Below are 14463 nucleotides of genomic sequence, written 5' to 3'. Positions count from 1 at the left end.
AGGTGTATTCGATGAAACTAAAGAGATTGGAAAATTATGTAAAATGTTTGAGAATGTGCATGCTTGTGCTTACATTTAATGGGCCCATTTTAAAAAGTCCCTGAACCCTGAAGCCAAGACAAAGTTTGATATCTCTGAGGCTGTATGTTTAAATATTTGTGATTCCGAAGAGCCTGATTCAGCGTGTTTTTCGCCATTCTCATCCCCTTCCCAGTTGTGTCTTCCATGTGCAGGCGTTTTCCTATTCATTTCCCTCATGATTGAAATGGTGACAGTTACATCTGCATTATAATCTTTCATCCTGAGTCTTTTACAGATATCATCCAGAGATAAGCAATGGTGTCTTTCTTTTACAGGTGGAGAAATTAAAATATGCATAAATTAGCCTGAAAAAAAGGTACCAGAAAACCCAGAGGGATCTGACATCACTTCATTTTGCTTCATTTTGCTCCCTCATCCCTCATCCAGGGTTTTCTAACAGCAGTGCTCTTGACCTTTGGGGCAGGATAGGTCTTTGTTTTGGGGCTGTCTTGTGCATTGTGGGATGCTGAGCAGCATCCCTGGCCTCTACTCACAGATGACAGTAGCGTCCCCCTGCCCCCCACCCCAGACCCACCAAGTAGTGACAGCCAAGACTGTCTCTAGGCATTGCAGATGTCCTAAGGGTTGGAGGACAGGGAGATGAATATGTCCCTGGTTGAGAACTACTGCCTTCCAGTAGAGCATTTGAAGATCCTGGGCATCAGAGACTGAATTATTGGTCTGAGGGACGCAGGGCCTGGGGCACAGAGTATATCTTAAAAATCTTTCAAGTGTTTCTGATGTACCACCAGGGTTAAGAATCTGTTCCAGGCAGGGTGCGATGGCTTATGCCTGTAATCCCAGCATTTGGGAGGCCAAGGTGAGTGGATCACTTGAGGTCAAGAGTTTGAGACCAGCCTGACCAACATGGTAAAAACCCAGCTCTACTAAAAATACAAAAATTACCTGGGTGTAGTGGTGGGTGCTTGTAATCCTAGCTACTCAGAAGGCCGAGGCAGGAGAATCACTTGAACCTGGGGGGCAGAGGTTGCAGTGAGCTGAGATTGCGCCACTTCATTCCAGCCTGGATGACAGAGTGAGACTCTGTCTCAAAAAAAAAAAAAAAAAAAAAAAGGCAAAAACAATCTGTTCCAGAATTCAAATCCCAATTCTCTAAGCCTGAGTTTCCTGATCTGCGATACTAAAATGATAATACTGTACCTGTCTCATACAACTGTGAGCCTGAAATCTGGTAATATTAAGCACAGTGCCTGGAATGTCATCATTTGCTCACTACATACTAGCTTTCATGATGCTTCTCATTCCTGTCTTGCATCTCCCCTCCTCTTCTTGGGAGCAGGTATAAGAGCAGAGGTTGAGACCATAGCACCCATCTGGGTTGGGGATTTGCATTTTGAGTGTGGGGATAGGGTGCATACGGGAGCTGAGAGCAGAGTGGGGTGATGATTCAGATGAGCCCTGGTGGGGGCCGGCATGGAGCCTGACAGTCAAGGGCAAAGGGACCCTCCATAGGGGAAGAGGAGCGGTAGAGTGATGTGAGGCTCTGAGAGTCCTACTCATGTGGCAAGCCCGTAATTGTAGGATTTCTGAGAAAATTAGACTCTATATGAAGCCAAGGTCAAGTTTCTCGTACTGGGAATAGGTGTCCAAGGTGGGGTGAAGGTCATTGGGGCTAAATGGGTCATGGATGTGGATTTGAGGGTGTGGGATGGTTCATCCCTGATGGCCGAGCCTCCCGTGCTGATGCAAGAAAGTGAGGTGATGAAGGAGGCCTGGGAACCAGAGGACATTGTCACATCACCCTGCATGGGATGGACCCAGATATCAGAACTGCATTTTGACATGGCTGGTTGGGATAACAAGGTGTCTGGAAGCCCGTGTCATGGGAGCAAGGGCTGTGAGGAGTTCTGGAAAAGAAAAGGCATCTCTCAGGTGCCCTCCTTTAATGGAAGTATCGAGTGCTGGAGGAAACGTCATTGTTCTGCAATACGTCCAGGACAGAATGCAACTGGAGTGGGTGTTAAGAGGCAGGTTTCCATTCAAGGAAGGCTGTGCGTCAGTAGAAAGGACAAAATCCGGAAGTGTGAACTCTCCATTCTTCCCGAGGCTGGATAAGGATGTCCTGTCGGGGATGCCCTAGAGTGGTGCTTTCCGATCTTTTTCAAGTTGTGCCACACATAGAAAATGATAACTGCTATGATGCAGGAGGAAAATAGAAAAGTTGCCTGAGGATGCCAGCCCCGCCCAGTAGCTTAGAGGGCATAAACAGAGGAGTATATTTGTCACCTGTAATTCAATCATGGCACACTAAGGTGCCTGGGCACTCCATTTGGGAAGCCCAGCTCTGGAGGACCTTTTCTGGTATCATTGGAATGTAGTGTGGTGGGCAGCATATTCCCCTCTTGGCATTGTTCCCTCACTCCTTAGCACCATCCTGCAAGACACATGTCATGACGCTTAAGTGGCAGTGAGTTAGTGGACCCTGCAGCTCTCCCAGGGTCACGCTGAGTTCAAGGATTCATGTCTGAGGCCCATGCTTCTGGCTACTTAGTTGAGATAACCCCTTGGGTTCCCTTCAATTCTGCCAGTCTTCCGTTCTTTGAACTGTATCCCAGATGGGGTGCGGAGGTGTTCATGTGTCCTCTTTGGCCCTTTTATTAGGTTGACCCTAACCCAACACATCTTGTGGGAACATTTCACAAGCTCTCTGAGCCATAACTTCTTAGTCTGAGATCCCTGATTGTTGGTTCATACTTTCAAGATGTATTTCTTTCCTCTCTGTTTAACCAGTCGTCATTGTTGCTCAGCTTGGGGACAGGAGACTCACTGTTTGCCTATTTGAGCCAATCACCATCTCTCTTGTCCCCAAAATGTAATTGGAAGGAGCCTTAATGGTTTCCAAATGAGAATAGCTCCATAAGCCGATTAAAAAGGCCTTAATAAAACTGTCTTGAGTTATTTTCCACAGCTGCAGACAGTGTCCTTTGTTTTCTAATGATGCCAACAAGAAATCAGGGCAATTTTTCTTTCTAGTGTGATCTGAAGCACCAGGAAGGCCTTCTTCCGTCTGTCTGACTGCTCACCCCGTCTTCTTTTCTTCCCAGACAATCCACGTTGCTATTGTCTGCGCCGGATACAATGCCAGCCGGGATGTCGTCACCCTGGTCAAATCTGTCCTGTTCCATAGGTAAGAACAACTTCTGTGCTGTGTGGGCTGAGGTCTGTCACTGCCTGCCTGTGTATTTCCTTGGGGAAGGGTTAAATAAGAGCAGAATTTCTCATCAATCATTCTAGCTGCCATAAAAATGTAATTTTTGTCTGAAACCCTGAGGAGATGATTGTGTTAACAATGTTTAATGACAACGATTAGGTGCTGTCTTGCCATGTTTAGAATTGTAACTCTCAGACCTAATGCTGCAGTCTTAAAGGACACCTCAAATCTGATGCTTCAGTCTCTCTATCGGCTTCCCCTGCTTGGCATTAACCAGATCTCAGTTGTTATACATCCTTGTCGGTAGGTTGTGTTATGGATTGAGTTATGTCCACCACAATCCTTATGTTGAGGCCCACATTCCTGGTACCTGAGAATATGACTGTATTTGGAGATAGGGTCTTTAATTAGATTAAAATGGGGTCATTAGAGTAGGCTCTAATCCAATATGACAGATGTCCTTTAAAAAAAAGGAGATTAGGATACAGACATGTGCCAAACACAGACCATGTGAACATACATTGAGAGGGAGGCCATCTGCAAGTCAAGAGAGCGGCCTCAAAAGATCTTGGACTTCCAGCCTCATAGATGGTGGGAAAATAAATGTCTCTTGTTTTATCCAGCTAGTCGGTGGTGTTTTCTTATAGACAGGTTGCTTCCTCTCTTCTGGTGTGGGCTGTCCCACTTTTGGGCATTTCTGACTGTAAAAAAGTCCCGCCTTAATTAAACTATTTCCCAACCTGTGGATGATCTCCATTGACTCTCATGGACCCCCCATGGGAACCATCATCCTAAGGATTGTTGCTTCTTCTACCTGGAAGTGATAATGCCTCTGGATGCTCATCGCTTCTCCATGTGACACTTCCAGCATTGGCTTCTGCTTTCTCATAGAACTTTTCTTCTGTTCCTCACTATTTTGTTTGGCATCTAGACATACCCAGGGTCCTATCCAGAATGGCGTTCACGGTTCCAGCCAGTGCCCTTGGCCCGGCGTTAACACTCTTGCCAAGGGTTTGGATGAAGCCTATCCACAGCTGTAGCCAATAGCATGGAAACCTATTGGGTGGATGAGTCAGGATCCAGGAGGCTCTCCATAGTAGGAATAGTGGTGAAAAGTTTACAGAGGTCGACTGAACAGAGATCAGTGTAAAATGCTGCACCTGAATCTGTCAGTGGCATAAACAAAGATGAGAGCCATGGTGGGCAAGACCTACCAACCCTGCAAGGAACTGGGATTCATCATTGGTTCTACCGTCTCTCTCTCTTCCAACAAGCGCATCTGCAGTCAGTGCTTTGTGATTCTCCCTCTGAGATAGTTTTCACTTTCTCCCCATTCTCTCCATCCCCACTGCAACTGATGTCATTCAGGGCCACCTATCCTCTCACCTTCATGTGGCCTTCCTGCCTCCCCAGTTTCTACTCTTCAGATCATCTGCTGTGATTCCGGAATGACATTTCAAACAGGCACATCTGATTTCTCAAAATCTTTTAGCGGCTTCTCTTTGTCAAGGGGTGGAAATCAAACCCTTTTACCATGGCACAAAGACCAGGCTGATCCCCATAGTGCTTTCTGTCTCCTCTTTTTGCTTTGACTTCGCACTCCAGCAGCTCTGACCTGCTTGTAGCTCCCCAGCGCCCCCATAGCGTGTCCGGCCTGTTGTGTCTCGTTATGCTGCCCTGTCTACCCATTTCTCCCTCCTTCTCCATTTCCTCCCACCCTCACCTTGGCAAACTCCCTCTTAGCCTTTAAGACTTTACGTAAGCATTCTTTCTAACAGGAAGCCAACCTTCTGCCTGGGTTGGGGTTTCTTGTCTACCAGTCCACAATACTCTGTGTGTCTTTCCATCATTAGATTTATTACATTATATTTTATATATCTATTCATGACAGGTCTGCTGTAGCAGAATGTGGGCTTTCTGGAAGACAGAACCCATGCCGTCATTTTCTGTGTCCCTAGTATCTTAGCAAAGTAGCTGACACGTATTACATGCTCAATAAATGTTTACTTATTTGACAAGTCAATCTGGGGGAGTTCATTAATAAAGAACGTGAAGATATGTATTCAATCAGTTAATTAATATATCCAGCCCAGACTTAGTTCAGTTCCACATTCATGACACTATATTGCTGAGTGATTGTTAGCAGGTCATTTTACCTTATTTTTATTTTTTATTTTTATTTATTTTTTTTTTGAGATGGAGTTTCACTCTTGTCGCCAAGGCTAGAGTGCAGTGGCGTGATCTTGGCTCACTGCAACCTCCGCCTCCTGGATTCCAGCAATTCTCCTGTCTCAGCCGGCCAAGTAGCTGGGATTAGGCACCCGCCACCACACCCAGCTAATTTTTGTATTTTTAGTAGAGACGGGGTTTCTCCATGTTGGCCAGGCTGGTCCCGAACTCCTGACCTCAGGTGATCCCCCCATCTCAGCCTCCCAAAGTGTTGGGATTACAGGTGTGAGCCACTGCCCCCAGCCATTTTAACTCTTTAGACTTTAGGTTTTTGTTTTTTTTTTTAAATCAGTTAACTTTTGGTGTGTGTCAGTTCACCCTAAAACTTAATGGTCTAAAACATTTACTTATTAGTTCAGTTGTTTCTACTGGGCTGACCTGTACGGTTCTTCTGCTGGGCCACTTATGTGCCTGCAGCAAGCTGGCAAGTTAGCAAGCGTCAAATTCACTGCCCACCCTGAATGGAGAGGTGGATAGGAGAAGTAAGCAATCAACAAATAGATAATAGTTCACTGTAGAGGCTGTCAGTTCTTCCTCGTAGCGCTGTCCAGTTGGAATTATGATTTCAGTTGTATATTTGAAGAAGAAATGGAAACACCAAATAAAGAATGGCCAAATGGGGCTTGACCTACTGTCTTCTGACCTGAGGTGAGATGCCCTTTCCACACTGTTACTGTTTCTCTGCAGTTTTGAAGGCTCCTTTCAGTACTAGAGCCTTCATCCTGTCGTAGAGGATTAAAATCAGGCGTTTTGTACACTAAGCATTGAATTAGATGCGTGGTCTTCAGCCTTTTACTGCTTGTTGCCATGATGTATCAGGTCCCTCCCTGATTTTTTTTTTTTTTTTTTTAAAGCCCACTTTCTAGAAAAGGGCCTTTGCGTGATTACAGGTATTCAATTACGCTATTTCTCAATTATGGCAAAGTTAAAGGTCATAAAAACCTCTGGTGTTGTGTATAAATTTTATTCCTGTTGCCTTAGCTGCAAATCAAATAATCTAATAGTTGTTGAAATTTTAAGAATCCTGTTGGGTATAAACTTTTACTCCTACAGTAACTGTGCAGCACAAAGATGTTAAATTAAAAAATAGCAGTAGTAGTATTACTAGCTGCTGATGGCATGTCATGCTTTTAAGGCGGCGTGAGGACTTGAGAAGAAAGCAAATCCTTAGTATGTGCTACGAAAATTCTGCATCCCATTTGTTTCTGCTGAGCCCCTGTCTACTCCAGTGGGCATGGCACCAGGTTCGGGAGGCCAAAGAAGAGACCCAGGGCCAGCAAATGAGACATTGGGTTTAACTGGGGACTTACATATATGGGCAGAGGTTCCAGTGGCAGCGGTCTGGACAGATCTGCCTTACGTACAGCCCAGTGGCAACAGGCTGATCAGGAGAACCCCAGGACCCAGTGGCAGCAGGCTGGGCAGGAAAACTGCAACTACTTATGAAAGGCATGTAGTTTATATAACATTTTCACTTAGCACCTGTATTAGTCCATTTTCATACTACTATAAAGAACTGCTTGAGACTGGGTAATTTATAAAGGAAAGGGGTTTAATCGACTCACAGCTTAGCATGGCTGGGGAAGCCTCAGGAAACTTACAATCATGGCGGAAGGTGAAGGGGGAGCAAGGAATCTTCTTCACAAGATGGCAGGAAGGAGAAGTGCTGAGTGAAGGGGGAAGATCCCCCTAGAAAGCCATCAGATCTGGTGAGAGCTCACTCACTCACTATCATGAGAACAGCATGGGGGAAACCACCCCCATAATTCAGTAACCTCCACCGGGTCTCTCCCCTGACACATGGGGATTATGGAGATTATAGGGATTACAATTCGAAATGAGATGTAGGTGGGGACACAAAACCTAACCATACCAGCACCCTTTCCCTAACAACCTCCAGTGGGGGTGGCACCAGGAGGTTGCCAAGTAGCACCACTTCAATCACCCCAAAACTCAAGGCCTCAATTCCCTGTATGGCCTGTATTCCATGGGACAGTTTAGGAGCTCAGATGTTTCTTATAGACAGGCAATGAATCTCCAGGTTGGCCTCTCCTGGATTCTCCAGTTCAGAACACACATTCAGGTATGTCTGTCAAACAGGGTCATTCTCAGGGTGTGCTTAAGTTATTGCTGTCAGATGCATTTACCATACACCATTTTAATGACTACTGACCACCTTGGACCAAATTACCACAGAAGTTCCTGTCATCCTTGAAATTATACAAATGGGAATGATTCTGTGAATTGATATGCTGGTGATGAGTTGAGATATCAAGACAAAAGGACTTTTGAAAGACTTTCGGCTCAGAAAGTCCAGCTATAAATAGCTTCATTGCTTCCCAAGCACATTATGGGGATTGACTAATACATGGTTATAAAATACATTGACAAATGAAGTACCTTACTAATGTTAATAATAATATAATAATAGTGGTGCAGGATGCTTCTTTTGGCTTTCACTGTTAATTACAGTCATTAGATTTATTTTCCAGACAAGATTTTTAGCAAATTTTCATTTAAGGCTTGCTTTGTTACATCAAATCAATTTTACTTCTGCCATACACTTGATGACATACTTCAAAAGATAGTAAAAGAGTAATATAGGCACACTTGCACACTAATGCCAACGCTGACAATTGCTGTGACCTGTTGGAGAGAAATTCATACAATGTGGGAAGACCTTGACCCAGTATGACCACCTTAGGGACTCTCCCTTAAAAAGAGAGCCCTAACAATAGAAAAACCTTTTATAAAATATTGCTTTATAATTATAAAATTGGATAATACTTAAGAACAGAATAAATAATGGAACATTCTCTTATGGTAAAGCATGTACTCAGTTTTGAAAAGTATGGCATACCGTGAAGCAATGCTTATATAAAATAAGTGAAAATATAATTTAAAATGGGATGCATAGTATATATTTCAATATATAAACACATGCATGTATGTGACATGTACACATATACAAGGTCAAAATACAGACTAGCAGAAAATACATAAGAAATAGGACTTTTGCATGCTGTGTTTGGGTGGTAGAAATAAAGGTCATCTTGGTTTTTTTTTTGAGACTGAGTCTTGTCCTGTCATCCAGGCTGGAGTGCAGTGGCCTGATGTTGATGCAATCTCAGCTCACTGAAACCTCTACCTCCTGGGTTCAAGCGATTCTCCTGCCTCAGCCTCTTGAGTAGCTGGGACTATAGGCATGCACCACCACGCCCGGCTAATTTTTTTTAATGGAGATGGGGTTTTACCATGTTAGCCTGGCTGGTCTGGAACTCCTGACCTCAGATGAGCCACTGCGCCTGGGCGTAATCTTGTTTTTGTTTTCAGTGTTACATATATTTTTGGTTGTGTCACCATACAACCTCTATGGTGTAGAAGAAAGATGGATGAGAAAAATATAAACAAATTATAAATGACAAAGGTTTGTTTGTTACCCAGTAGATAGCACAATACATGTCTGTATCACCTAGACAGCAGGCTATTCAGAGGAAAATTGGGGGGAATGCCTGTGAGTCCAATCCCGGTTGCAAATAAACTGGGGAATATTGCTGCTCTTCAAGGAAACTAAACTCTTAGGGATCAGAGAAAAGAAATATTTATTTAGCAACTAAGTGTTTTATCTCCTGGGCAGGAAGGTGGATCAGCTTGTAAAAATTTAATATTTGTCTGCTAGCATGATCTACTTACTCTCACACTCTACAGCCCTGTTGGCAGAATGAAGCTGGGTTATTTGCCTTACTTTGCGTATCAAGTAGTTGTTTTTGGTTTTGTTTTTTTAAACTTCACTTGTGCCCCTGAAGGACATGGTGAATAAAAGAGCATATTTGTGACCAGTATCTGCCTTTAATTGTCTTATCCCTTATTCAGGCTTGAATTCATTGTAGAACTGTCTGAGTTGTGCATAGGATTTGAATAAAACAAAGAAGCAGGCCTAGGTTCTGGTTCTGCTCCTACCAGGCCTGAGCTGGGTGACCCTAAGCATGTGCCTCTACATCTTGGAGCTTTGGCCTGTTTCTCAACCTGCCTTAGAGCCCCGTTTTGAATATGGGAATATAGGCTCTATGTGATACTTGTCTGTATTTTATTTATTTAACAAATACAAATGTAGCTCTTGCTCTGTATCAGGGTCTGTTCCAAGTGTTTTCCAGATACTAATGCATTGATTCCTCATATGCCTTCAGGAGGTAAGCACTATTATGATGCCTGTCTTACTTAGAGTTAAACTAAGGAACAAGATGGTAAGTCGTGGCTCAAGGTCTCAGTGAGAAGATGGGCAGAGCCTAGTTGGAAACCAGGCAATCTAGCTTCAGAATCTGAGCTTCTCAACAAAAAGAAGTTATCATTTTTAGTGTCATGCTTCTTTTTTCTTTCTGAGACAGAGTCTCACTCTGTCACCCAGGCTGGAGGGCAGTGGCGCAACCTCGGCTCACTGCAAACTCCGCCTCCCAGGTTCAAGCAATTCTCCTTCCTCAACCTCCCAACTATCTGGCATTACAGGTGCCTGCCACCACACCTGGCTAATTTTTGTATTTTTAGTAGAGACGGGGTTTTGCCATGTTGGCCAGGCTGGTCTCGAACTCCTGACTTCAAGTGATCTGCCTGCCTTAGCCTCCCAGAGTGCTGGGATGACAGGTGTGAGCCACTGTGCCTGGTCTCATTATTCTTACTTTTACTTTTAATTTTCATTCTGGGTGATAGTGTAGATGTTGTGATCTCCATAATCATTTTGATGCAGGATTTTTTGTTCCTTAGCTCAGCTAGGTCTGGGTTCTTGTCTCGTGACCAGGAAGAATTAGGCACACAGACACGCAAAGAATGAGCAAGATGGGAAGTTTTATTGAGTGATGAAACAGCTTTTAGTGGGGAGAGGATGTGGGGTGGTCCCCCTACTCAAAGGCAGGAGAGTTCCAAATATAGCTGAGCTCAAGGCTTCTTATGGGCTCAGAATAGGAAGTGCATGCTGATTAGTTTGTGACTATGCAAAAGAGGTTAAAGCAAAGACACCACACAAAGGTGGGCATGATAGTGTAGAAAACCAATTAGGAAAGGGTAGGTATGTGTAAAATAGGTGAAGGATGTGGATTAATTAGAGGAAAGCACACCAAACAGGAAGGCGGGTTTTCAATCCAGTTCAAGAATTTACCCAGGACTGTTTCTGGCTTGAAGGTTGGATTTCACTGGGGACCTGTTCCTTTCTGCCTAGGCATTTGTCTGCCTTTTGCCTCTATCAATTCTCACCCCTTACAGGTATGTATTTTTGAGGTGTTAAGTGTAGAATCAATACAAGTTTTAAAGGCCTGGGCATCAGTATTTCTAGTTAAGTCTTAAGAAAATAGCATAGGCAGGTGATATCTTTGAACAGGTAAGAGATCAATGGTATTTGTTCATACCCATAAATATTAAAACCAAAAGGAACTACTTTTTATAGTGCAGATGTTAAGCTTCACATGGGCTATTGTATTTGAATGTCATCCCTACCTGGTGCCATTATCTCCATAAACAGATGAGGAAACCAAGGCTCAGGGAAGTTAAATAGTTTGTTCAAGGTCACAGGTGAATCAGTCTCCAACCTGGACTCTGCCAGCCCCTAGAATCCATGCTGCTTTTACTGCATTACAAGGCCTTTTGATTTTTCTTGAAAGTTGTTCTGTTCTTCTGTGTTAGAAAGCTTTTCTGATATGGCACTGACTTGTCCTTGAATCTTCCCATATCATCAAAGGCACTTGGCCACTCTCAAATGAAGGACTCACTGAAAAACTCTCATTCTGGCTGCGGTGATTTTCCGAAATGAGTCCTATTAAATCTGTAAGTGCAACAGATTCACTGAGGATTCAAGTTGCTGTCACACGTGCTTTCTTTTCCTAAGATTGCCATTGCATTGTAAACTTAATAATTAAAGATTATTTCAGCTCAAATGTCCGTGTATATTTTAATGAAAACAGGTCCTAGATTGCCTTGGAGGGACCGTGGCACATTCCTGACAAAATAAGAAAGAAAGGCAGGAAGAAAGCAGTGGTTTAATCATCTTTGCCTCTTTGTAGTACCATATTTATTGCATCTCAGCCTGGAACAAGGGAGCAGTTAAGGAAACCAGAGGGAGCAGGAGCATTGCTCATTAAGAGTGAAGTCTGCAGGCTCTGCTAGAGAGGAAGCACACACTTGCTTCCTTCTTTGGTGTAGAATTGTGGTCTGGTCTGTCTGTGGACCACACTTGATGTCTGCAGCAATATATGGGTTGCAGTAACCCAGGCATGCTATGTGGGACCACTCTATATTAAGATGTGTACCCAAGCTGGCCTGGCCAGGCAGAAGCTTTTTCTAAGGGGCCTCAGGCAATGCTCGCAAGTGTATTTATAACTGGTAGCTGGCATAAAAGACTATTTTAGATGTTATACAAATATAAAACTAAATAGTCTTGAATCATATATTGAGAAAATTATTCCTCTGAATGAGTTTTTATTATCTGCAGTTGGTGAAATTCTCTTTGGTGTAAATATGTCCTTAACATCTGTCTAACTCTTGCTAATCTCCCTTTGAACAAAAGAGAATAGGATGTAGACTCATAGGCTTTGGCTGATTTTGGAATTTGCAGGGCTCTGTCATTAAAACTATTTCTTACCTTCCTGAGTTAGGAACCAAATGTGAAATAAGGCTCAGAAGTCACACATATAAAGAATGAAATAAGTCTCCTTTATTGCTGTTAGTCTTGAGAGAGGTATAGGATGTTTTCTTTCAACTGTGGCCACAAATAGGGCTCTCATGTCTCCATGAATTGTACTTACCTCCCGGTCAGAGGCCAGCCTGGATAGTTGCAGAGTTTCCCATGTGGGCACACTATTTACTGCTTAGCACATCCCCCTGGGGAAGGAAGCCCAGAAGCAGGAGCAGGGCAGGCCTCCTTCCCTCTCCCAAATACGCAGATCAGACCAACATTCCAATATTTACCTATTCCTCTGAGATGAATAAGTCAATATGATAAAATTTGCTCTTTAAAAGTGTACAATTTAGTGGTTGTTTAGTAAATTCACAGAATTGTGCAACTATCTTCAGTATTTAATATCAGAGCATTTTTATAACCTTGAAAAGAAATCCCCAGCCCTAATACTGCTGATTTCCTCCTCTTCCCATCCCATACCAACCACTAATCTGCTTTCTGTCTTTTTGGATTTGCCTGTTCTGGACATTTCATGGAAGTGAAATCATATGGTATTTAATCTTTTGGGCTGGCTTTTTTCATTTGGCAGAATGTTGTCAAAGTTCATCCCTGATGTAGCATATATCAGTTCTTCATTTAATTTAATTACCCAGAAATACTTCATTGTATGAATATACCCCATTATATTATCCATTCATCAACTGATGGGCCATTTCAGTTTCTTCCACTTCTTTTTTTTTTTTGAGACAGTCTTGCTCTGTTGCCCAGGCTGGAGTGCAATGGTGCGATCTTGGCTCACTGCAACCTCCACCTGTTGGGTTTAAGCAATCCTCCTGCCTCAGCCTCCCAAGTAGCTGGAATTACAGGCGCCCACCACCATGCCCAGCTAATTTATTTATTTATGTATTTATTTATTTATTTATTTTTGTGTTTTTGGGAGAGACAGGGTTTCACCATGTTGGCCAGCCTGGTCTTGAACTCCTGACCTTAGGTGATCCACCCGCAGCCTCCCAAAGTGCTGGGATTATAGGCGTGAGCCACAGTGCTTGGCCATCCACTTCTTGACTATTATGAACAATTCTGCTAAGAATGTTCTGTATAAGCTTTTGTATTGACATCTGTTTTCGTATTTTTATAGATATTTTTATTTTTATGCTTAATTTTTTGAGAAATTGCCAAACTGTTTCTCCAAGCAGCTGCTTCATTTTACAGTTCCACCGGTAACCATTGAGGGCTCCAATATCTGCAAATTCTTAATCACTGTTTGTTATATATCTTTTTTATTTTTGTCATTCTAGTGGGTAAGTGGCTTATTGTGGTTTTGATTTGCATTTCCCTAATGATTAATGATGTTGAGTGTCTTTTCATGTGCTTATTGGCCATTTGTATATCTTCTTTGAGAAATGGTTATTTAAATCCTTTGCTCAATTTTTATTAGCTTACTTGTCCTTTTATCGTTGGAGCTGTAAAGTATCTTTATATATTGTGGGTACAAGTTACTTATCAAATATATGCTTGAAAATATTATCTCCCACTCTGGTAGTTTTTCACTGTCTTGATCATGTCCTGTGAAGCACAAAATTTCTTCCTCTTTTTTTTTTTTTCTTAATACTAATTTATTTCATATGGTTCTGAAGTTGGGGCAGCCTGAGATCAGGGTGCTGGTCTGAGATCAGGTTCTGGTAGGGATGGACCCTCTTCCTGATTTGCAGATGGCCACCTTCTTGCTGTGTCTTCACATGGCAGACAGCAGAAAAAGAGAAAGGGTTTTTTAAAAATTATTTCATTGAAATCTATTTTTTTTCTTTCATTGTTTGTGCTTCAGGGATCATATCTAAGGAACAATTACCTAACCCAATGTTAAAAGATTTGCTCCTACATTTTTTTCTAAGTGCCTCTGTACCTAACTTCCAGGTAATAGTGTCAAGCTGTGGGCATTTGAATCTCTTTGGTAATTGTGTCAAACTGAGGGCATTTGGATCTTTTTGGTAATTATTCATGTGTTCATTTATTCATTCTTTCCTTGAACAATCACTGAGTGTTTCTACCTGTAAGGGGCTGTAAAAAAAAAAGTCTAGGGATAAGATTCTTAACAAAATAAAGCACCCATGCTAAGATTCCATCTAGCAGGGAACAAAGAAGTAAATAGTTGATTATTTCAAAGATCTGAACTAAGGTTTGAGTACAGACTCAGCTGGAGCCACTAAGAAGGGCATCTGACACCGTGGAATGGCCTCCTCAGAGCCGTGGCATCTAACTTGAGAACAGAAGGCCAGACGCAGTTAGCGGGGTGAAGTGTAGATGGTCCAGGAAAAGGCGA

General features: G+C 42.8%; 1 protein-coding gene across 5 annotated transcripts in view; it reads left to right on the top strand.

Annotated features, from left to right (window-relative positions):
• LARGE1 (LARGE xylosyl- and glucuronyltransferase 1) overlaps nucleotides 1-14463 on the top strand; it is a 641552-nt gene that overhangs the window by 290848 nt on the left and 336241 nt on the right. For all 5 annotated transcript variants that reach the window (XM_055254495.2, XM_055254491.2, XM_055254492.2 and 2 more), the window contains exon 4: nucleotides 3147-3229. In XM_055254495.2, the coding sequence (XP_055110470.2) occupies nucleotides 3147-3229 (83 nt within the window). The remainder of the gene's footprint in view (nucleotides 1-3146; nucleotides 3230-14463) is intronic.

Source organism: Symphalangus syndactylus, chromosome 18 (assembly GCF_028878055.3).
Source record: "Symphalangus syndactylus isolate Jambi chromosome 18, NHGRI_mSymSyn1-v2.1_pri, whole genome shotgun sequence".
NCBI lineage: Eukaryota > Metazoa > Chordata > Mammalia > Primates > Hylobatidae > Symphalangus > Symphalangus syndactylus.
This window is presented reverse-complemented; position numbering and strand designations above follow the sequence as displayed.